This window comes from Argentina silus, assembly GCF_951799395.1.
Source record: "Argentina silus genome assembly, chromosome: 12".
Taxonomy (NCBI): domain Eukaryota; kingdom Metazoa; phylum Chordata; class Actinopteri; order Argentiniformes; family Argentinidae; genus Argentina; species Argentina silus.
The window spans coordinates 10,893,686-10,916,690 of record NC_139666.1 but is presented as its reverse complement, the minus strand read 5'-3'; the positions used below and the strand labels follow the sequence as shown (position 1 = coordinate 10,916,690).

General features: G+C 41.6%; 2 protein-coding genes across 5 annotated transcripts in view; both read left to right on the top strand.

Annotated features, from left to right (window-relative positions):
• Positions 1-201: 201 nt before the first annotated feature.
• On the top strand, positions 202-22,238 carry cobll1b (cordon-bleu WH2 repeat protein-like 1b). Of its 4 annotated transcripts, none has more exons than XM_083682168.1 (14): positions 202-311; positions 539-625; positions 12,491-12,682; positions 14,053-14,260; positions 14,474-14,699; positions 14,908-14,976; positions 15,153-15,247; positions 15,456-15,692; positions 16,021-16,138; positions 18,168-18,429; positions 18,528-18,619; positions 18,773-20,346; positions 21,216-21,395; positions 21,640-22,238. In XM_083682168.1, exons 1-14 carry the CDS (start codon positions 271-273, stop codon positions 21,694-21,696), a joined length of 3,438 nt encoding a protein of 1,145 aa, XP_083538294.1. In that variant the 5' UTR covers positions 202-270; the 3' UTR covers positions 21,697-22,238. The 4 variants fall into 4 exon arrangements, with proteins under 4 accessions (XP_083538294.1, XP_083538293.1, XP_083538296.1 ...); XM_083682167.1 differs by having other exon boundaries at positions 12,488-12,682; XM_083682170.1 differs by lacking the exons at positions 202-311; positions 539-625 and adding an exon at positions 8,111-8,210.
• Positions 22,239-22,691: 453 nt separating this feature from the next.
• The window catches only part of grb14 (growth factor receptor-bound protein 14), a 32,960-nt gene continuing 32,646 nt past the window's right edge, over positions 22,692-23,005 (top strand). Inside the window, exons 1-2 of the mRNA XM_083681497.1 lie at positions 22,692-22,742; positions 22,925-22,966. The gene's annotated coding sequence lies outside the window, so the exon portion shown is untranslated. The remainder of the gene's footprint in view (positions 22,743-22,924; positions 22,967-23,005) is intronic.

The following is a 23,005-nucleotide window of genomic DNA, read 5'->3' as shown; positions in this document are numbered from 1 at the left end:
GGTGCACATTCAGAAATAGTTGGCAAAGTTTGACGTTCGTTAGAGACGTGTCACAACTTAGAAATGTGGTGGCTTTATTAAAATCGCTTTGCTCCCCGGCGTTTTGAGACAGGGTTTTGGACCAACTGTTGTCGATCAACAACTGGAAATTAAAGTGGTAGTTCCTGATTTTGAAAGAACGAAGAAGAAATATGGATCACTGAACGAATCAAAACTCTAAACAGTTTTTGTGGTTATGTTATTTAAGTCACTTCTTCTACTTGAAGACTGATGAAAGTTGACAAATTGACCGAGGGCCAGGGGCATTCATGGTAAGAGATGACGAGTTACAATGTTGTTGCAATTATCTTTCAACATGTGTCCCTCTGCATGCCTTGCAAAATAGAAAAAAATCTCTGTGAAACTATGACCTCATTGTCAATAATCAGGGTTTCGCCCATCCGCATCAGACACTCCGATGAGGCAGCCGTCGAGGCAGACCTGAGCATTTTTTGTCAACAAATATGAATAATTGTGCCCTTTGTTTGTCTTTTGCCAGTCCTAGGGAGTTTGTTAAACCTATGCAGCTAGAAATGGATGGGCATGGACCCCAGGGAACCCCACATCGACGACTCTCTGGGACTAGGTATGTGTACAGTATTTAGAACTGTCAACTGTCAAGATACTGTACAGTATATGCAATATTCATTATGCAATATGTTATTACTGGTACAGCATTTGTTTAGGTATTGTTTAAGTCAGCATGTTTGGAAATGCTCGTATGGATATTTGATATGCTGACACAAAAAAGGTGCATGTTGGAGTGTTACAACATGTGAATTAATCTTGATATGAGTGGGGAAATAGGATTATTGTAACCCATATTTCATTCCCTTTGCAACTAATATTTCTTTTCCCCAGTGTAAGTCTTCCTCATGGTACAGTATATAAATTCCTTCTGTTATCTGTTCTATTGAAATGTGCTACATCTCAAGTTCTGGACCCTCCATATAATACAAGGAAATTGCAATTTGGTGACATGATTGCATGTCTAGGGTCAAAGGGTTTGACTAACTCAATACTGTCAAAGCCAGAGGGGCTAGATGAGCATCTCCATAACCAACTTTAACCCACATTCTTCAACTATAGTGAGTAAATATAGTCTTAACTGAAGTCACAGTTGTTGCAGACAATTCAGCAACCTTTGAACTTCACTCATTTCCTGCCTCCAGTTGTACTCTGCCTTGACCACATGTTGGGGTCATGGGAAGCATTTTGGAGGCAAACCATTGTGCATCCTCTGTGCATCATGATGCACTTCTGGCTGTTGACTTTTCTTTTATGAAATCAGTCTGTCAAATTCAAACTAGTATTATGTATGGCATGGCATGGATGACTTGAAAGATAAATCATATGTAGATGAGACTTGAATAGATCAGTGTGTGGTACAATACAGTATGTGGTAAGCATAGGCCTACAGTAATTCAAAACTGGCCTACTGGTGGTTAAACAGAATATTCCATGAAGAGGTGTCTATTTCTTATTTTATATCTAATAACAGTCAAAGATGATCTCTCCGAAAGTGTTATGACTGTGGAATCTTGGAATTTCCCATCTATTTGGTTCAGGACCAGTTGCTTAGAAATGATGTCAGCTGACTGTATTCCAGTGGTTGGAAGCATGTGCTCTTAAACTGGGGGAGTGAGTTTCCAAAGTTCTCTGCAAGCTTTTTTACAGTCACTGCTCACTCCTTTGGCATGCGAGGGAGGGCTGCAGACTTATTGTGATTTTAATTAGAAGCGAGGTGGAGAATTTGAAGGCTTGATAGCAATTAATTTCAAGTTTCCATATTGATTCTGAAATATATTTATGCATATCACCAATGCACTTTATTGAAGGAAAGTCGTATTGTTTCAGCATGATCCTTTGATATGTGGTAATAGCATTGTGTAATTCGGCAGCGAACCACTCTCTTTGGCATTAGGGAGAAGCAGACTACCCAAGTCTGTCTGTGGTCTGACTGCTATTTGGAAATGAAAACCGCTCTCTCCATAAGCTGTTGTGTCGGGTGGAAAAGCACGTGTTCCCGGTTTTATTTGTGGCTTCTTATACTTGAAGCCATAAGACCACTGCTTCTGAAAATTCACCCACTTTTCAATTGCAATGATATGTGGAGACTTCACGTTACCCTCAATGCTATCTTGTATTTGTTATCCAACTACTGACACTGCAGAAACATATGCTTGGCCATTATCTAAGATGGGCAGTTTGCAGTGCACATCATTCCTCATATGAAAACAGTGAAACCAACTTCAGACATTTGCAGAATAGGACTAAATGCCTTTATGTCTACTAGGTCTGCTTTGGTCATTGGAAAACTGACTGAGCTCCAAAACAGAGTATCAGTTTGTCACAGCCGCCATTGACATCTGGTCTCATTTTGGAAGTGTTTGCTTGGCAACTGTCTTTCTGAGTAGAGCTTCATTTAAAGGAGTGTGTAGGGCATGGTTTATCGATTTCCCCTATAACTGTTGTGTATTTTACAAGTGACATTCTTTTCTATCCATGCTCATTCCTGTACGAACCCATTCCTGATGATGGGACACACCTTTAACCATGATCTCACATGGCTGGCTTGGCTTCCCTCAGGGCGGAGCGTGGCATTGGTTAAGGTATTGTGAATCCCCACAGCTGTTTCCAGACATTTGGGCAGTCCAAGGGCACAGCTGCTCTTCTGAATCCAGTGATGAAAGCTACGGCAAGAGAGATGGGGCCAAATTTTACAACTGATAAATCTGAGTAAAATACAGCTTGAAAGCACTGATCATTGCTTCTCGTAGGATAACCATCTAATAACTACATACAGTATACTGCAGTCAGAGGAAAGACCAGTACAATGGAAACAAACACATACTGTAGTTCAGGCTTTTGAAATGTGTGACTGTGTCCTCATTTGTCGGTCTAGACTCACAGATTGCAGCAGAGAGCAACACAGGGAGTAGTGTCTACTAGTCGACTAATGTTAGGTTGGGATTCAGTGTAGAGAAAAAAACGAGTTCTTTCATTTGCAACATTTTCCCCTTGAAACTTTCCTGAGGGATAAAAAGACTCTCTGTTCAGCCAGGAAAAGAGTTCCCAATTGGGGCAGAAACTAGGTTACAGATAATAAACCATATTTCTTGTCCAAACATTGTCACTAAACTCATAAGGCCTATATAGAATGACATTTAAGTTAATATAGCTCACAAAATGTAATAAACTAATTACAAAATAAACCAATTTTAAACAAATTATCTTTAGAGAGCAGCATGAGATTGGTTATACACTATAACATACCGTTTGTGTGCAATGCTGTCTATCACATTGCCCATGATGACAATTCTGTACAGTAGATAATAAAATATGGTATTGTCCTCTCATTAACATACCTGTAACAGTAGCTCAGCATTACATACATGTAAATGGAGAGTAGAGGTGGAATCACATTTGGTCAGTAGGAAAGTAACAATTTGCTGGAACAAAAATGGCATTGATACTTAAGACAAGCTTGTATTCGTAAAGCATGTCGTGTCTTGGGAATACAGGGCCTTTTATGTCTCATGGATGGTATGCTTCATGCCTCAGAGGGCTAAAACAGACAAAATGGCTATCATCCAGCAAACAGGGAATAATGGGTCGTCTTTGTTATGCAGTCGAAGCCAACGCACTGACCGTAAATACCAGTGAATGCTTATTACTTGCACTCAGTTAGTATAAAAAATCAGGGAGCAATTTGCTGAAATTGCTACAAGTTAATTGATAATACACAGTTTTAAGTGTAGCATTTATGTGCATTGTTGAATGTTTTACAGTATATAGCAGGCCAGGTATTACACATGGAGATTTCATACAATAGGTCTTCAAGTGGTGTCCTAATACCCATGTCAGAATGTACATAACTAGAATACTAATAGTAAATACATTGTTTGTCTGGTTGAAATCTTGGCCGTTGCTTTCTTTCTGTTGTCCAGTTTTCCAGCACTCAGCAGTTGAATTCCACCCACCCTCCACCCCCATAACTTTGTGAATGAGTTAAATTGAATGTGTTCTTTGTATGTTATCAATAGAAGCTTATGCTTATCTTAAACATAAGCAGAAGTCTTAGATGACTAATGATTTCAAAACAACACACGCTGGTTCTATTTATTTAACCTTTTTATCAGTGTTTATCCAATTGAGATAAAATCTCTGTCACAAATGATACTGGGTCCAAGAGAACATTTGTTGATGAGAACAGATAGAGTTGACCCTAATGAGAACAGATAGAGTTGGCCAACACAACAGTCAAGACCAAAGACCATTGGCAAGTTGAGGTGATATTACTGGCTAACTGTTGCTTGAACTAGCTACAGTGTCTGTTTCAATTCAGTCTTATGGGGACTGTTTTCCCTCAAATATTTGTAGAACAATTGACTGAAAACGCACATTATTTAGATGTTTGTCTATGATCACATTCACCCAGTTTAGTGTATGTTTGACCCAGAAGAATTGGAAGGAAATTGCTAGCCCTTAAATGAGCAGCTAGATAACACATTACTATAGCTATCACATGATGCTGATTCAATTATGGTTTATGAAAGCCCAAGAGCCAATATGCAATATTAATATCTTATAAATTCACATTACTGTATGTTTTCAATTGAATTAATCTTTTTTCATGATTTTGCCATAACTGGCAGGTCCATGTCTGGCAGGTCCATGTCTGTTCAGAAGGTTAAAGGCATGAGAGACTGGGCAAAAAAAACAAAACATGCATGGAACAAATCTCTAGATGGCGCTATATTTGTGCACATTACTGCTGAATGTAATAACCAGGTAAGGCCTACAAGCATACAACCCAATGAGTTTACAGTAATGAAAGTCTAATTTCGCTTATTTTGATGAAGAAGTTCTTAAACTGGGTAGGGTTATTAGAGTTAGGGTTGTGTGGAATAATGTTTTTCCAACTAAAATTCTAAACTATTCCAACATCTATTTTCGTTGGCCAATATTAGACAATGTTGCACATTCCATGTTTATAGAACTTAGTTTGTTGAGAAGCAACAGCCATAGCGAGATCATTGGGATGTCACTACTTTACAGTCTAAAACGCCTTCCCTCCTGATGACTTGGAGCTTCAGTGCATGTGATCAACAACAGGGATGAACACGGTCTGGTGTCTCTTTGATAGATGCTCCAGTATAAACAATGCTGCATTGTCTCAGAAGAAATTATGCAGTGTGATAGTTATAATTAGGACTCCAGGGGAAATTCTCTCTATCTTCCCCAGTCTTTTTATGTAAAGGTTATGTAAATGCGTCAAGAACAAACTCCTGTCCTGAGAATTCAGAGCTCTTTAAAGCGACAATGGCCTTCTCTTTCAGTGCTGTTCACATATACACAGGCAGCTGTGTATCAGATGGATTTAAGATACCTCAGGCATTAGCTGCCCCTCTAATTCCCCCCTTCTTATCAAGTAGAAAGAAATGGATTTGCACATACGCTTGAACTGGAACACATAGCCTTTTGTGGGGATATCTTAATGCTTGGCAGATGTTTACCCTGTGGTTGACTGTGCCAAGTCACTAGTCTGTACTGGGAATGTTGGGCAGCGGCATATTTGACCCCTGAAATGAGGTGTGTGAGAGGTGGAGAGAGCACAGGTCACAGACTAGGTTGACCTGCGCTGGTAGGGTCATGTACTGTACATGGAACTCCCGAGATCTCCCAGGATGATCTCAAATCTTATTGACTGACTGACTTCCAGCATCATTCATTTAGCTGTGGTAGTAAGAATGTAGTGCAGAGCAGTATGTACTATGGAACGCTGTGTATGCTGAAGTGAAATGAGGCGATTCATAACAGAGGGTTAAGGCACACTGTAAATATAAAATAAAATGCCACTCTGAGGTTGTAAATGTCCCCTAGATACTTATCAGTTGTCTAAATAAGGGTGTGAAATGTGCCAAGTGAGTTTAAAGCCAGTGCGGTATGTTGTGGGAAAATGGTTTTGTTATGCCTAAAATAATAAAGGATACCCATAGGAAGTGGGGAGTTCTCATAGAGTTGCTGTGCTCTCCCCCCCTAATCTCTTTCCATCCCACACAGCTCCCCTCCTGGAGTAATGGCCTTTCCAGACCTTCTCTAAACAGCTTGTGTTTACTGTGAGTGACCTCTTACCAAATTACCAGCTGTGTCCCTGGCCCTGTGTTTTGTCTTTCCACAGGGATTACCCCCTTCTTCTTGGCAACTCTGCAACCACCCCCCTCCCCAGCCTCTCTGTCAAATTCCCACCCACAACCACCTCCAACCACAAGTCATCCCCTTATCATCTGATAGGACTTTTTTTTCTTTCAATGAAGGACAAAGTCTCAAGGGAAAAGTGTATTTACTCTCTGCTCTCTATTACTCAGAGTAGAAAAGTACCCATGTGTTGCCTGTACTCAACATGAGGTGAAAGACTCTTTGAGCATTGAACTCCAAGCATTTAGTTCCTTATTTAAAGACAATGAAAACCAGCAAGAGTGGCTTCTACAAAGCACATATCAGGGTATAGGGTGCAGGGAAACACCTGGTGAAAGTCTCTTGAACTGGAGCTCTCATTGCAAGACATAGACAATACACATGAGTCATCATATGGTTATTTCATACCAAGGTCACAGCTTCCTGGTTTTTGTCACACATTCAATAGGCAGACCTTTAGCTTGGATTTTTCCATTGCAACAACTATGAGATGGACAAAGATACAGCACTGGACAACTCAAGCTGCTGTGAGTATTATAAACTTTAAAAGGCTGCATGTGATCCTTGCATTTCAGTCTGAGTTTGTTTCAAATCATGTTTCAACCTGTAAGTCATTGCTGACATTAGAAAGAGGTGTGTCAAATTTTATAAAGAAAACAGTTCAGATGTCACACAGTTTTTCTGCAATTTATGACTCTCTAAATCTAGTTGAGTTTCCCTATTAGGCGTACCTTCCCTCATAATCTTGTTGATTTGCTTCAACACAATCTATAATGTGTAGAGTGGAAGTGCGATTAAAACATTGGGAAGCAGAATGATACTAAAGCTGGACTGGCCCTGACATGCTGGGGAGACTTGTGCTGACAGGCCCCATGTTAATTTAAATGTTAAATCACTCTACACAACAACAACAACAACAATGACAACAACAACACTATGCCCCCATGTGTGCAGCAAATTACTATTGTATAGCTATGGCCTATAACTCTAAGCCAACCAATTGGTTTGATTAACTGAAAATATGGATCAGATGTGGGATAAGAGAGTGTATAATAACGGAGTAATCTGGATCCAGTGATATGTAAAGCTCACGCTTGTTATCTCAGATTGACACTGATGGAGTCAGCGTAATCTCGACAGCTCTGTGTACATTTAAAACAAACCAGAAGTTCAAGGCGTAGTCTGGTTATCTTAGGATACTGTATGTTAATAAAGTCATCAGACAACTCTCAGTCAGACATGATAACATGGCAATGTAAACTATCGTCTCAGCAACCGAGGTCTTTGTAGAGCACTCTAGGTGAAACAATGTCTGTGCTAGTGTGTGATCTCACACATTGGCAGGATTGTTCATTGTAGTTTTTTATCATGTTTGTATAAAACAACACAGTGTCTCTAATATGATTTCAGAGTGAATCACCTCTTACGACATAGTGGTGATGAGTGGTGTTAGTGTTCCAAGTAATCAAAAGCCAACATAGACAAAGCAACATTGAATTGATTGAATTAAGCCTGGGGAGAAAGATTCCCAGCCTGTTTCAGGTAGGCGGCTCAGCCAGGCAGACCCAGTACAGTTAGGAGGATATAAAAGGAAGTCTCTAAACACGCTGTGATGGATGGCAGTGTTATTTCACTGCCCTGCCCACAGGTTCATGACTGTACAGGGAGGTAAAGTAAAGCTGATTACTGCTCTGCTTATTACTGGCTGTGGGGGAGTTCTCTCTCTCTCTCTTTCTGGAGCCTCTACTGACACAGCGTGCTTAAGAGCTTTCTGAGACAGTGAGGAGGGGGGTGGCAGCTGACTGTGAAAGGATTTAAATACAAGAGACAGATTTTCTGATGTCACACTGGGACTGGGCGTGGCATTAAGGTAGGGCCTTTGCTGCGCAAGCATAGCTGAATTCTGCCTTTGAGCTCAGGGGAGATGGCAGGTATTTAAGAGGGAACCGACACAACACTGAACAGAAGAGGTAAGGTGTAGCGTAATAATGATTGAAGGAGATTATCTGTTGAAATGAATGTATCATTTTCATACCTGTTGTTGACATTTAAAGTGGACAGGGCTCTCCTGAGACAGTCTGGTTCTGTCTTCATCCAGAATGCGAATGTTTTACCTTTCTGGTTGGATTTATTATATTAAATGAACTGCTTTTCCTACCGTTATGTGCCATTAGTCTCATACTCCTGTCTAGGCTATTATCACATTCTTGGCAGTACATTTCCTGCTTGAGCTTATAAAGAACACAAATTAATATTTAGTCATTAAGAATGATTGTTGTTGTTTGGAATATATTGTTTTGTGTAGGTCGTTTCTGGTTAAGGTCGCATGGATAAGATTGTTTTTATAATTATTGCTCAAGCGTTTGCATACAGTACAGTAAAGTTGGCTATCTGTCTTGTGGCATGTGTGAGCTCGTAAAATTACTTACGCAAGGCCATCAAAAGGCAGTGAGGAGGTACTGTAGTAGTCATTATGATGGTATGCATTGTTGCACTCAGTTCTTAAAATACACAGGGTGTTTTCCGGAGGAGAGCAGGAAGGCCTCTTTTCATACTTGTTTGGTTCTTTGTACATCAACCCACCTTTTCCCCAGGGACCTGTTACTACACACCAGCTGGTGACTGACATACCATACCATAGCGGTCCTGTAGGGCTAGCTAATATTTAGCCCACTCCTAAAACCTGAGAAATTCAACAGTGTTTATTCACCGCTACTTCAGCCTGGCAACTTCTAGCATTGCCTTATTCTCTGCAGTCACATACTATATATTGTCCCGCCAGTGTTTATCTTATCCCTCAGGGTTTCCCATTGATTTGACGAAGGAATGTAATTGAAGTGCTTCATGTGCTTTTCAAGGGAACATGCCTCTGCATACCAGCTGGAACAATGCACACCGGAATTTAAGGAATCTGGCAATCTCTTGTGGTTCAACTGTCCATCTTTTGTCAATATACTATTTATGCCATTTTTTATTGCTTCAAAACAAGTAGGCCTGTGGAATTTTTCACGTAGAATATCAGCAGATCACTAATTTAGAGGGAATGTTGAGGAAAAATGTCTGTTAGAAGTTTTCAAATGATACAGCTCAAGATAACGAAGCAAGGAGGATGTTTAAGGTTTAAGGATGAATAGCATAGAAGACATCATAATGTGTACATCCTCATGTATACAGTACAACAACCCATGTCTCATAATCGCAACATATTTTCTTATTACGTAGTCTGGATATTTAGTTCTTGCTTGCTTTGGGGAGACAGACTGTGGACCTGCTGACAGCTGCACTGCACATTTGTGCAGTACCAGTACCAGGTGTGAACAAGAACATCAGAGGGAGTCTGTATTTACACACATCTGTTTATTTCACCACTGCAGTGACTGATCAATTGTCAGCCCCAGACAGACAGTAACTGATGGTCAGCACTTGTTGGCTTGCCTCAGTGTTCATGCAGCTACTGTTTGGGGTTCTTATTACTCTAGTAACAGGACTGTTACACTTAGTTAAAAGTGAGTTTAAAGTGATTTCACAATTGCTTGAGATGAACAGTGTTTGTTTTTATGCAAGTGGATTGAACCGGTCCTTATTCCAATAAATCAAAAACACTCAACTCCATGTATTTAAACATTAATTAGGTAACTGTATGCCACAACAACAATAACAACAACATATTAGACTAATACAATGCTAATAATAATGCTAATAATTGATTGCATTCATTATGGCGCCTTTCAAGACACCGGAAGCGGTTATGTTGTTAATAGTGTAATTACTGTATAGGAACGAAGCATAGCAAACGAAAGAACAAGACCTGTCATTTCCTGGTTGTGTATGCTCATGTCTGTAAAGTATGCACTCTGGTTTAGAATGGGGTTGTTTAGGAGTGTCAGACCTCCCATGCAGGGAAACTGTGTGAATGAGGACTGAGCCAGGTCAAGCTGCAACATGTATCTGTCTTCATTCACACCACTCTGTTGCACTGCCTGCTGAGAAACATGGGCTTGCATGATGAAAACAGACCTTGTCTCCATGTCTGTCACATGCCACATGCCTCTGCCTAATGATGTGGTTGGATAGGGTCAGTGATCAAAGCAGGGTTGTTTCATAAGCCACACAATATTCAGTTAGTTTAAGGACTAATTGATTATAGGGGCTTCTGTTTTGTCTGTTGTCTGTTTACAAAGTCTAGAACTCTGGTGTCTACTGATAGTAGGCTAATTGCCCACTCCTTTGCTGCTTCCCATGTGTGGAAGAATGTAAGTATAGTAGGGACACAATTTCGGAAAATGGTGTAGTGATGTAGTCATACATAGTTGGAGAGTACCTCATACTCATAATGACTTTGCCTTTCATGACTAGAGCCATGAAATCTGGACTTTGTACCTTGGTGTGGGCCACAGTGTATGTGTTTTAGGGCAAGACCTATTTATGGAAGTTTCTGGTGGTTCCAGACCAGCGCTGTCCGTGTGTGTGCTGTATATTATTGTTTATATAACACTACTACCCTGTCTGCTTTGTGTCATGTTGCGTTACTGAGGCTTTAGTCTGAGAATGAGATCTAGTCTTTGGGAAATGTTTGGAGAGAACAACATGGAAGTTCCTTACTTACTTACTTACTTACTTCTACAACTTTGTTTCTTTATGTGGCTAGATCAGTACAACACTCATTATTACAAAAAATGTTATTACAAAAATGCTGCCACGGTAGTTCAGGGTCTTGTAAATGCAATAGGGTACAATTTATGCATGTAGGAATGTGGTCCCACACTGTTCTGAATTACTGGAGTGATATTACATTTTCTAACCATAGCTAGCTGAGGACAGAAACTCCCCCTCCCCCCAAACAAACTAATAACCCTTTCACTGTTGTGGCTTACTGAGCCCATCAAGTTAAGAATAAAATTCCTCTTCTGAGAGTAAGTAGTCCCCCAGAGAAGAAATTCCATAGGCTACAGGTCATGCAGCTTAGCCTGCCTTGGTCGTTTCTCCCCGCCTGAATAACCACTTGAATAATTTATTGGAAATAACTTCCAACATATGGATTATTTTTATTGACACATTTTATGAACGTATCTTTACATTGCAGTTGTAGTTGAGTATACAGTCAGTATTACATACTGTATGATCCTTCTTTCAAGGTCAGTGTATGTAATCACCTGTCAGGTGATTTGTCCTTTTAAAAGACATGCATGTTTGCTTTGGCTGACTATATTAGCAGTTGCAATCAAAAGAGATTAAAGAGAACACAGAATACGAGAACAAAACACAATTTGCTTCAGATAGTCTTGTTTGTAGGCCTGCAGGCCTCTTAAAGAATGTTTAGAGCATATGATTAATGTACATTCTGGGCAGTCCAATCAGTTTAATGATAATGCATTAATTAATTAGTATAAAGTGCACACTGTTACAGAGTAAGGATTTACCATGAATCTCTGCAGACAGATGGTCAGATTTCTGGGTCACAAAATCCTCAGTTAAAGGAAACGATCCGTAATTCGGTGATCCGTAATTCAGGGGACACCTTTTTAAAAACCTTTGGGTCTGTCTGTAGTTTTCTAATTCCTGCTGTTCTCTCCCTCTTTATACTGTCATGGTTGGTTACCAGAAGAGTTTATAGGTCTTCCCCAAACTGCTCAATGAATAGATAGCGAGATAGGAAACGTTTATTTGATCACCATGTCCTAATTATATCACAACCAAGACATAAGTTCCCAATAATGCCTAGATCATGAGGAAACCAGGAGAGTAATCTACAGAGCAGCTCACTGTAAGAGACTTTGATCACAACTATCTCACATGGGTTTTCCTTTCACAGCGCTTTCTTCAAGCTCAATTAATTCATCACTCCACTTCAGTGTCTTGTGACTTGTTTGCAAAGTGGACCCAATCTCTTGTAATAGCCCTAGTTGCTTACTTGAAGTTGGGGGAAGAAAGGACCCCTTTCATGCTATTTCATGCAATGTTATGTTTAATCAGATTGTTTGTTGTGACAACATAAACACATCTGATTACATTATTCTTAAGATCCATTGCAGGAAGTGGTTATTGTTTTACCTGAAAGAAATGACTCAAGGCCCCTGTATCCTTTACCTCCTCAGAGTTGCCTACTGTGTCTATCTGGGTGGCATCAGGGCAAGAAGCAGAACTTACACCAGTGACACCGACTGCAGTACTGTTGTCACAGATGTTGATATGCAGTTATTCAAGCTACCGTGAGGCTCATCTAATGTCCCTTTCCTTTTCCTACCAGCAGAGTGTCGACCAAAAGCAAAGCTCCCTCTCCCCCCGCAGAGCTGAAGGGTCTGGATGGTCCAGCTTTCTCCCAGAGACTCCCAGGATTCCCTAATATGACAATGGACCAGAAGGAGAACCTGCTAGAGAAAGATCTGACTCTTGTGGTGGTCCTGCCAGGCGGAGTGGAGAACACAGCCACGGTCCATGGAAGGTGAGATTCGATTTGAGGTTCACACTATAGTTTTATACGTTGACATATTATGATCAAAGTATGTGTATATCAAATAGATTTTCACCAGTTTTAATATGGGTTTCATACATTGAAATGGATTTCATCATTCTTTTTCGGTATGGAATTACTGCAGATCTTTCCTGCATTATGTCATCTTTCCACAGCTTGAAATGTAATTTCCATTTGATTGGGTCAAATAGTGTAGGTGGTGCAAAAAAAGCTATGGTTTTGGTTAGCAGCACTTTTAACATTACTGAAGCAACAAAAATGGGTTTGGTGTGTTTTATGATGGCACTTCATCTACGAACCCCTTCACTTGTTAACATTGAATAATGTTATTTTGTTTAAGGCACCATATAATCACATTTTATGGTTAAGCTTACTGTTGTTTTGATGCAAGCTCACTGCTTCTACATTCAATGAAGTTTGAAGCCTTCTGAGGTCAGTAGCTCTTGTCCACACCAATGCAGCTGAGACTAAAGAGTCTAATCAGACAAACCTTAGGTTAATATCTTAAAGTCAACAAGCTTAGAGTCAATGGGCTTACATGTAGGGAGACCAAGGACTTTGTCTCCTGGTATGAACCTACGGACACACACTACTCCGACTTTCCATCACCAAAGTTTACTTAAGATATCATTCTACCTTTTTTCACAATACACAAACAGTGCCTCGCAGGTATCGTCTGGCCCTTGCCCTCCTAAGCTATAATTGAGACTGACTTTAATATAAAAGGATTATAGCATCAAATTCTTCACCCTCTCTTCTTTTTCTAAATGTGTTCAAAGACCCCTTGGAGTACAGTGAACTCATTATGATAAGGATTAAATGGTTGGCATTACCCTCTCAAGTCTTGGAATTTTGAAACTGTTGGCTTTGTATAGATGCTGTTGCTAAAGGCGTTTCCAAGCTACCAAATGTTGTGCTCAGCACACATTGTGCATTGGGTCTCCTTTGCTATGCTTTGCTCTGTGCTTTGTCAGTAATGGAAAATTCCTATGATAATTAATTGTTGTTACATAAAGTACAAGTGATTTACCCATAAACATTTATTGAGTGATCAAGTATTTGCATGTCTTCACAGACCATAGAACAAATGACTACACATCATTTCATTTCCTGGTCTTTGTTCTCTTCTGTACTGTATGCCAAGTGATGTATTGCTTTAAACCCACAATTGGACCAATGAAGAGACCATACTGTACATGATGCAACAAACTCCCTCTGGCACTGCCTGTGATGGCACAAACTCTAAAAGGCACTAAATCAGATTCAACACTATTCATTTATTCCTGTCATGAACCACACCGAATGTTGTGTTATGTTGTGCCATCTATTTTGTCTTTCAGCAAGCCGATGATGGATGTGTTAGTGATGCTCTGTGCCAAGTACCACCTGAACCCATCAGGCCACACCATCGAGCTCATCACCACCAATCGGAACCACATCAAGTTCAAGCCGAACGCTTTGATAGGCAACCTGGAGGCAGAGAGGATCCTGCTCAAGCCCAAAGGAGTAGAGGACAAGAACAAGAAGTCTGGCCCACAGATGCCAGAGGTGCAGTAGGCATGAGACCTCTCAGTGCTAGATTATAGGAATGCTTCTTCAAGCTGTCATCTAAACTGCTTTTCCTCATTTTGGGCATTTAATAATTGCTGCATGACTGTATCTTGTTATGCATGCATTGTACTCTTGTGTCTGTAGATACATGCAATAGTTTTGAAAGAGTGAAGGGCATGGTCTGATCATCTTGTTCCTATAATTTTCCAGGCAACCGTCCGCCTGATTATAAACTATAGAAAGACCCAGAAGACATTTCTAAGAGTCAGCCCTCGAGTCCCCCTCGAAGACCTCCTTCCAGCTATCTGTGAAAAATGTGAATTTGACCAGCAGACTACACATTTATTTAGAGATGTCCAATCAGAAGATCAGTTGGATTTGACAAGTTCTCTCAATGATTTTGGGATAAGGGTGGTTTATGCAAGGGACACAAAAGGTAAGCACTAATCTCATAAACAACTACTTTCGGCTTATCAGATACTGTAGGCCTATTGAGTTTACCAGCATGACATGTTCTCAGTACTGTTCCTATCCAATGTTGTTACACTGGTCTGTCCTGTCTGCCTCACATGTACACAGATGCCAGTGTATTTATGTAATTGCTGCATTTGCTGCTGCTATAATAAATGTCCTCTCTGTTACAGCTCTGTACACAGTAGACGTACCTGCTTCACCAACCACCCCTACTTCACCAACTCATCTAGATTATCTAGGTAATGTCACTCATCCTCAGCACCACCGACATAACTGACTTTGTTTCAAGCACAAAACATTAACGTCTAAGTATTGAATTCAGCTCTAGATTTTTCTGCTGAAATTATAGTTGATATCAAGTTTATGAACAAAGCTCAAAGCTAAGACTGTATGCTTGAATATGTGTTTCCGACAGATACAATTCCACCCAGCAAGGACAAAATCCAGAAGGAGAAAGAAAACAAAGGATTGTTCAGTATGTTTAGGAGAAGTAAGAAGAAACCTGAACAGGTGTGTACAGTTGACAATATTTGTGTGCTGTCTGTGTGTGTGTGTGTGTGTGTGTGTGTGTGTGTGTGTGTGTGTGTGTGTGTGTGTGTGTTTGCACACCTAGTGTCTTGTGTGTGTGTCGAGGGGGAGGGGGAGGTTTTCCTCTTTGCTGACTGCAGAAAACTGGCCTTTGGTCATCCTGAACTGATTGGATGTTTGCTCTTTAAAGGGAATGACTGCCAGTGCACCTGCTTCCCCAGTCCTACTGAACAAGCCTAGACCCCTCAGTATGGCCTCTCTCAGCGGCCCCTCTTCTCCATACAACTCCAACACCATGCCTTCTGATGTGCCAAAGAAGAGGCGAGCCCCCCTGCCCCCCATACTGGTGTCTCAGAGCTGCCCCTCAAACCTCAGCCACCGCCAGAGACTCAACTCTGAACCTGAGGCCCAGCAAGACGGAGACCAGGTGAGTGGCATTGGTGGCTGGACCGCTCCTCACCAGGATGATCTGTCTACAGCAGGCCCCTGTGTAAAGGATACAGAAAGGGCAATTTGCACATTTGCTTGCATTCTGAATCTGAATGTTCATGAAATAAGTTGTCCATATGTGCACATACAGTATTCATGGTTGGTATTTAAACTGATTTTCCAGACATGCAAATCTATTATTTGTCATGCAGCATTTTGGGAGCAATAAGACTATTTCATGGTTGTTATACTGTGGGTACTGTAGGTTATTCAATGTGCATAGTTTAACTAACTTTGTAGCTGGATCTTTTTTTTCTGTAATGAAGAAGGCTGGTCTGAGTCCAGGGTCTTCACTGAATAGACCCAAACGCAAGGCTCCTCCACCACCCATGTCCCCCAGTGTGGCTGTCCAAGATGAAGCTTCGCTAGATGGGAGTATACAAGGTTGGATTATACTTGTGTTTAATTTAACAGCCTTCACTGGAAAACAATCTGTCTAAACTATCCTTCAAGCTCTTTCTATTTATTTATTCCCTAGTTTGAGAGTGCCTTTTAGTAATTACCATTAGAATATATTTTGCAACTGTTTAGGAGATTTGGACATTTGTACTTTGGTCTGTAGGTCAACAATTGAAAATAGTCAATAAGACAAATGCTTGGCCAGTGAGCAACACAAACTCATTTTGTTTGACTCTAATCCCTCCTAGTGGTCATTTATAAACATTGACATATAAACAGGATTTATAATTTAATCTTGATACTGAAGCCAAGTTGAGAGGTGTCAGAAGTCAGAATTGATCCATTTGTTATTTGTGCTGTATTTGTGTTTCTCCTTAAGGTCAAATATTTTTTTTTCGAGAAGTAGTTCTCTTTCTACAAAACTTTCAGACTCAATGTCACCAGTGGAGGGTGTATGAGAGTCTGTTCTGCTCCAGCCTCCTCTTGTCTCTCCCTGCTGTCTGCTGCCTCTTCTTCCTGCTGTGGTGGTTGCCTGCTTTTCCTCCTCTTCCTCCTCTTTCTCTCTGTCAGATGTATGTGCTCTTCTCCGTGTTGTTGTCTTGCTGTGTCACTTTACCTCTCACTGTGTGTGTGTGTTTCCATTGGCTCCTCGTTCAACGTACAAACTTATGTTAAGGAATAAGTAGGGCAGGACATGCATTTGTCTCTTTCTGAGACTGTAATGCACTTGATTACAGACATGTAGAATGTACAGTAAACTGCAACCCTGACATCAATATTAGTGCCAGGATTTGAAATACATTGAAAGACATATTGAGTTCCCACATTCCGAATGGTCAAAAGAGACTCTATTCCTCTTAATTCCCAGAGGCTTCATAACATTCTATTTTCTCAACACATTTTTTTCTACTCTATTTTTGTAATTCTGGTAAGAAATGTCTCCCGTGTTCTCTTGCCAGACTCAAGGCTGTGCTCTATGTTCTCATAACAACAGTACAGTATACATGTTGTGTGCCTTACTCTGGGGAGCAAAGATATAACAACTCTGATTGTGACACATTACTTGTTGAGGGAGCTTTCAGTGCACTCAAGTGACTGACTTACTTTCTGTAGATAAGGATGTATGTTTTCTGTAAAGAGAGAAATAACAATCCTTTAAAAAACATACAATACTCCAAGTGCATTCTAGAAGTTTTAATCTACAGACAGGCACTCCCTGTTGCTCACTTTGCCCCGGGAGGATTTTGTTTTGTTTCTTTTAGATTCTGTTTTTGTGTTTTAAATGGCTCTCCTGCAACATTGTTTCTGTTCTGTTCGTGTCTTTTGTAACATATATCAGTTTCATGTTTTCCACACATTCTTTGCGCATCTGCTCATAGTGTTGTTGTGTTGCACAGCATCTCACAGAGACTTAATTTGTAAGTTATTTCAGATACCCCACTAGCCTGTTCTCCCAGATCGTTTTAATAAAAAAGTGTCCTCATAAAGATTTGACTGCTCCCTGTGTGTATAAATCATCCCTTCCCTCTCCCACTGACTTCACATAATCAACTTCACAGTGAATGATCAGTCCCATATTCTGGATGTCTCTATCTCTCTGTGTGCCTCATGTCCCACTCCTGCTCACTTGAGTTAGAGATCACAGGCTGAGAAGTGAGGAGCTCTCAGCTTTGTATAACGAGCCTCTGAAAATTCCTTCGGCTCTCCATTCCTCTGTGGTAGCCCTTGAAGTGCACGTTGGAGAACTACATCAGAGAGGGGAATAGGAGATGCAAGATGTCTTCATTAAGTGGGATTCACTTGTCTGAAGTAGTCTGTAAAAAATACTGTGTGGTGAAACAAATGTTGAGAATACTAAGTAGAACTCCCTTTCCATTAGATTATATAACCTGCTCCTTCATTCAGAAAAGGAGAAGTACTTCAGAATAAAGTAATGCACTTTTTAGACCCTTATTTAAAAGGTGTGTTAAGAGAATGTATTTGTGTCTAATATTTTTTTCCCATCCTGTTTCAGGAGGCCCACCTGCCTGTGCCCTGGAGGAGATAGTGGAGCAGGAGGAGATGTCAGCCTCTGTGATCCTAGATTCAGGCACCATGAGCGATGCCCAGGAGGAAGACAGCAGCTTCAACCTGTCTCCAGACATCTCAATGGACTATGACAGAGCCGAGGCTGAGGCCCTCTCTCCACCCACGGAGGATGCCAAGATGCAGAGCTCCCCGCCGCCGTCGGAGGGCACAGGGGAAGATCAGTCCAGTGATCTGTCCTCAGATGGCAAGTACGAACTCTTGCAGAGATTAATCCTCTAGTATGAGTTGATGCTTCAATCGGTTTTAGTTTTTTGCAATGCTTTTAATTGTTTTTGTCTTTTGACAGACTACCTGTAGTGCAGAGTACAATGGACAGTGCTGAGAACACTGATCCATTGCTGAGTGCTGAGATGGGCTCCTCTAAACTGGCAGATATCGGTGGGTTTCAAATTGGAAAAAATCTATTTATTCATGTGTGTATTAAATTAATAATAAGAATAATCTGTGGAGCTAGAGCTTTAGAGGCAACATTGGCAAGATTCAGTAAACACCTTCTTTGTGCTAAATCATGTATGTTTTTGGTCTCCACAGACAGTTGTCTGTGCCAAGCTGAGGAAGTCAGTGAGCAGACGGGCTTGTCGGGTGAAGACTCCACCACACAAGATGGAGTCAGAGGTGAATGCAGTACTGAGAGCTCTGCCTCCTCTCCCGGTGGACCAGCCAAGCCTGCGACACAGAGTGCAGAAACACAGGCCTCAGGTCAAGTGAACACTGAAGCCCCCTGTGATGAATCGGACTTGTTGGAAAGGCCAGTGTCCACCAGTACTCCCTGCCCCCCAGTTGAGGACGCTCAGGTCCAAACAGATGTCAAGCCATGTCCTGTGTCTCTGCATCAACAATTTGAAGTGCCTCCCATGGCTAAACCCTCTACCTCTGGCCCAGTGGAGCAGAAGAGGGACATGGCCACATCCACAGAGGAGCTGAACCCTTCCCACATCAAACCTGCCTTTTCGCCCGGTTTCTTGGACACCCCTCTGTGCCAAGCGTTGACGCCAAGTGCCTCCCCAGCAAAAGCAGCCCCGCCAAAGCCATGCAACGAACTGACCAGGGACTACATCCCCAAAGTGGGAATGACTACGTATACCATTGTGCCTCAGAAGTCTCTGGAGAAACTGAGGTACTTTGAGGTGGAGCTGACTTTGGAGGTCCCCCCTGCGGCTGTAGACAAGGAGGAAGTAGATATTAGTTCACTTAAACTGGAGGACTGCACAGCACAGAAGGAGCAGTCACAGGCCCCAGTAGAACAGACGGAGCCACAGCCTGCTAAACCCAGGGAAGACTCTGAGCACACTGATAGCACTGCTTATACTACTAGGAGTGAGAGCACTGTAAATGGCAACGTGATAGAGCCAATTCACTCCCCCTCCACGCCACCAATGATTCCTGAAGGAGATGACAAGATCTCATCCTCTACTAACAGGGGATTCCAAGCAGGTGCAATAGCAGAGGTCAAGGAGATGAAAATTCCACCCGCAACTAAACCCAAACCTGGCTCTTTCCGCTTGCCACAGCACAAAAGAACACCTGGGTATTATGTAACCTCAGCAGCAGTGAAGAGTGCGAATGCGAGTGCCAGTCCTGGCGCTGGCCAGAGGGAGGCTCCAGGCAGTCTGGAGAGAGAGCAGCCCCAGCCCCAGCCCCAGCCCCAGCCCCAGCCCCAGCCCCAGCCCCAGCCCCAGCCCCAGCCCCAGCTCCACTCCCAGCCCCAGTCCCAGCCCCTGCAGCCTGTAGAGGGCGACTTCCCTCCTCCTCCACCTCCTGTGCAGTGGCAAGAGGAGACAACAGGGGGCGCTCATGTCGAGCACACCCCTAAAGGAGAGGAGAATAGGGCTATGCCCTCCCCTACAGGACCAACCAGGCAAGTGGGTCTGCCCTCTAAAGAGCCATCTGTGGGATTGAGCCTGGTCAAACTGAGGAGCTTTGCAGCTCCCAGACCCTACTCTCCTACCACCCCTTCCCGCTTCGCTCAGGCTGTGTCCTCTGCAGTCAAAAGGTCCCAGCCCGTATCCCCTGGGTCCAATGCACAAGCTCCTATCTCCCCGCCCTTCTACCCAATCATTGGCCGCTATTCAACGAAAGAGCCAAAAGGATTATTTAGGCCTAAGGTGAGTTGTTTCAGATGCTTTTGTGATTATGTTAAATACTATAATATGCTAACAACAATACTGTAGCTATTGCGTTTCTTTTTTGTCTTGGCCCATACACTTTCGAATCAGCATTGATTTGAACAAATAAGAAAAAAAGGCAAATACAGTAGCTGCTTTCCTCTTACATGTTTATTGCTACTGTATTATAGTTGTTTTGAGGTTCAATTTTTATTTTTTATACATATCTTAGGAATTAAAGATAACATCTGGAAAACATGATGTCTGTGGTTGATTTAAAGCAGTCCATCTTTCACTGTCAGTGTGCAACCCCTTTAACTTTTACCTTGAGATGAACTCCTGTCTCTACTGTATTCCCATGTCCTTTAGGGTCAGCTCTGAGCCTGTTGAATAACACAGGAAAGGGGAGGTGTAGTTCTTTCTCTGAGAATGTATACACAATTTTCTCTCAATGGAATTAGAACACACTGGACAATAAGCTTTTGTTCCAGGGCTGAGTGTATGGCCAGCCGTGTAGCCTGCCAAACAACTCTGCCTGTTTATCCCACCTCTTAAACACCTTGACCTGTGACACTGTCTCCTCCCTGAGCGGTGGTGGGCCCTGTGCTTGCATGCGTGGCTACGATGGTGTTGTCCCCATGAGCCAGGGGAACACTCTTTGTTGACAGAACGCACACGCTCCTTTTTGGACATATTTATTCCTGAAGGACTGTGTTCTGATTACCATTTTCGTACAGGTGCTTTACTGCACGTATAAAGCGTGTATAGCAGTGTCTTCTTTCGTGTTCCTTCTCTGTGTTGACTGGCACACTCAGTCCTGAGTTTTGAATGATGGTGTGCCATTGTGTGCTCTTCTCTGCTGAGCACAGGAGAGTGACAATGGGATGGGGGAGGAGGAAAAAGGTCCGGAGCTGCAGGGAGAGGACGACCCACAATGTCGCCCAGCCGTTGACGTGACTGGTCAGATGGCAGGCCGGAGTCAACCAGAGAAGAGCCTCAGTATGTGTGGAGATGAGCTGAGTAGTAATGGATCAACTGAGATGTCTAAAGTAAGCACCATACAGTACAGCACCATACAGTACAGCACCATACAGTACAACACCATACAGTACAACACCATACAGTACAGCACCATACAGTACAGCACCATACAGTACAGCACCATACAGTACAACATGTTGTCATGAGGTGGAGAGAGGTGGAGTGTCATAATATAAAGACATTCATATTTACATCATCAATGTGTCATCATTCCAAAATGTAAGTGTCACATTCCCTCTTTTGTCTTTTCAGGAGCCTGATGATCTACCCTCGCAGTCGTCAGAGTCTGAGCCCAGCAAAGAGGACTAGAAACTTTGTTTGTTCTATGACCTCTTGTTTGGTTGTCTTAATCACAATGTAAAAACTGAAGAAGAGATTACTTTTAAGGTTTGTTAATGAGAGAAATCACTGTAAGTAGATGCTCTCCACCATATGTTATCAAATAATATATGTATTTTTCCTGGTGGTGTTTCAAATTTCACATATATGCATATTAATATTGGAGGTTTCCTATTTTATACTGTATGATGACAATAGATTATATGTGAAATGATTAGAGTGAGCAGATGTCTTATTTTGTCAAAACAAAGTAAATTATTAGTCTCATTATTGAGTTGTAATTTTCATCCTGAAAAGACAGATGATTACTGACCTGGAAGTGGTACTTAAATCTGTTGGTCCCTAAGTTCATCTTTTTATTTAATTTTACTCATTTGGTTTTAATAAAGCTGTGCCCGGACATACACTGGTATGAACAGTATTTCTCTGAACATAGTAATGCTGTCAAAATAAAATGTACTGTCATCTACATTTACAGTATATTAAAGTATGGTATGGTATTGACAATCAAAGTATGTCACCTTGTCTATTTCTTTATTAGTATTGATTAAATCACCACAGCATCCAACTTTGGAGTTTAAATGACTGTGCCTCACATGAGCTCAACCAATTTCCATCTGCATTATGTAAAGGAGGCATGGTTTAAGGAATTGACGTGGTAGAGGTATTATGCAAAGAGGCTCCATTCTGTAAAATACAATGTTACCTAAAATACAGTACATAAACAGCAAGGGCATTGAAAAGCCTATACTGAATTCAGTACATAATAAAACATGACTTATAAAGCAAAACTACATACGCTACTTTGGAGTGTCACTTGATACTTTCCCCAGCCAGCCATCAACATGCTTGGGTGTCAGAGGCATCATTCAGGTAAAACGTGAGGGTTGTGCATGACGTAATTGCACGATGAACACCTGTCTTTAGAGAGTGCGCCTGGAGTGGCAGAACGAGGACAGCGATGAAGACGAGAGAAGCAACAACCAACATAACATTATCATCTCATCGAACAGCAGGTATGATACCTAAAATTCTACTAAGACAGGTCCCTAAAATAATGAATATTCAAGTGAATTAGATTTTCTTTTTAAAACGAGTCTACTGTGTTCCTGCCGGTGGTTTTGTGTCCATGCTAACCAGTTTTTCATCCGGCTCATAGTCACTTTGAATAAATTGACTCCAAATATTTTTTTAACAGTCGACGTCTGGGTGCATATTCCTGCCTACTGTTTCAGCAAAGGTACGTTTACGCATGCATACTGTAGATGTAGCCTACCTG

Coding starts and splice junctions, on each gene's coding strand:
- cobll1b (XM_083682167.1), top strand. CDS start 271: ATGAAAGTTGACAAATTGACCGAGGGCCAGGGGCATTCATG. Junction 15,248..15,455: donor GTAAGAAGAAACCTGAACAG/GTGTGTACAGTT, acceptor TGCTCTTTAAAG/GGAATGACTGCCAGTGCACC. Junction 18,620..18,772: donor CTCTAAACTGGCAGATATCG/GTGGGTTTCAAA, acceptor TGGTCTCCACAG/ACAGTTGTCTGTGCCAAGCT.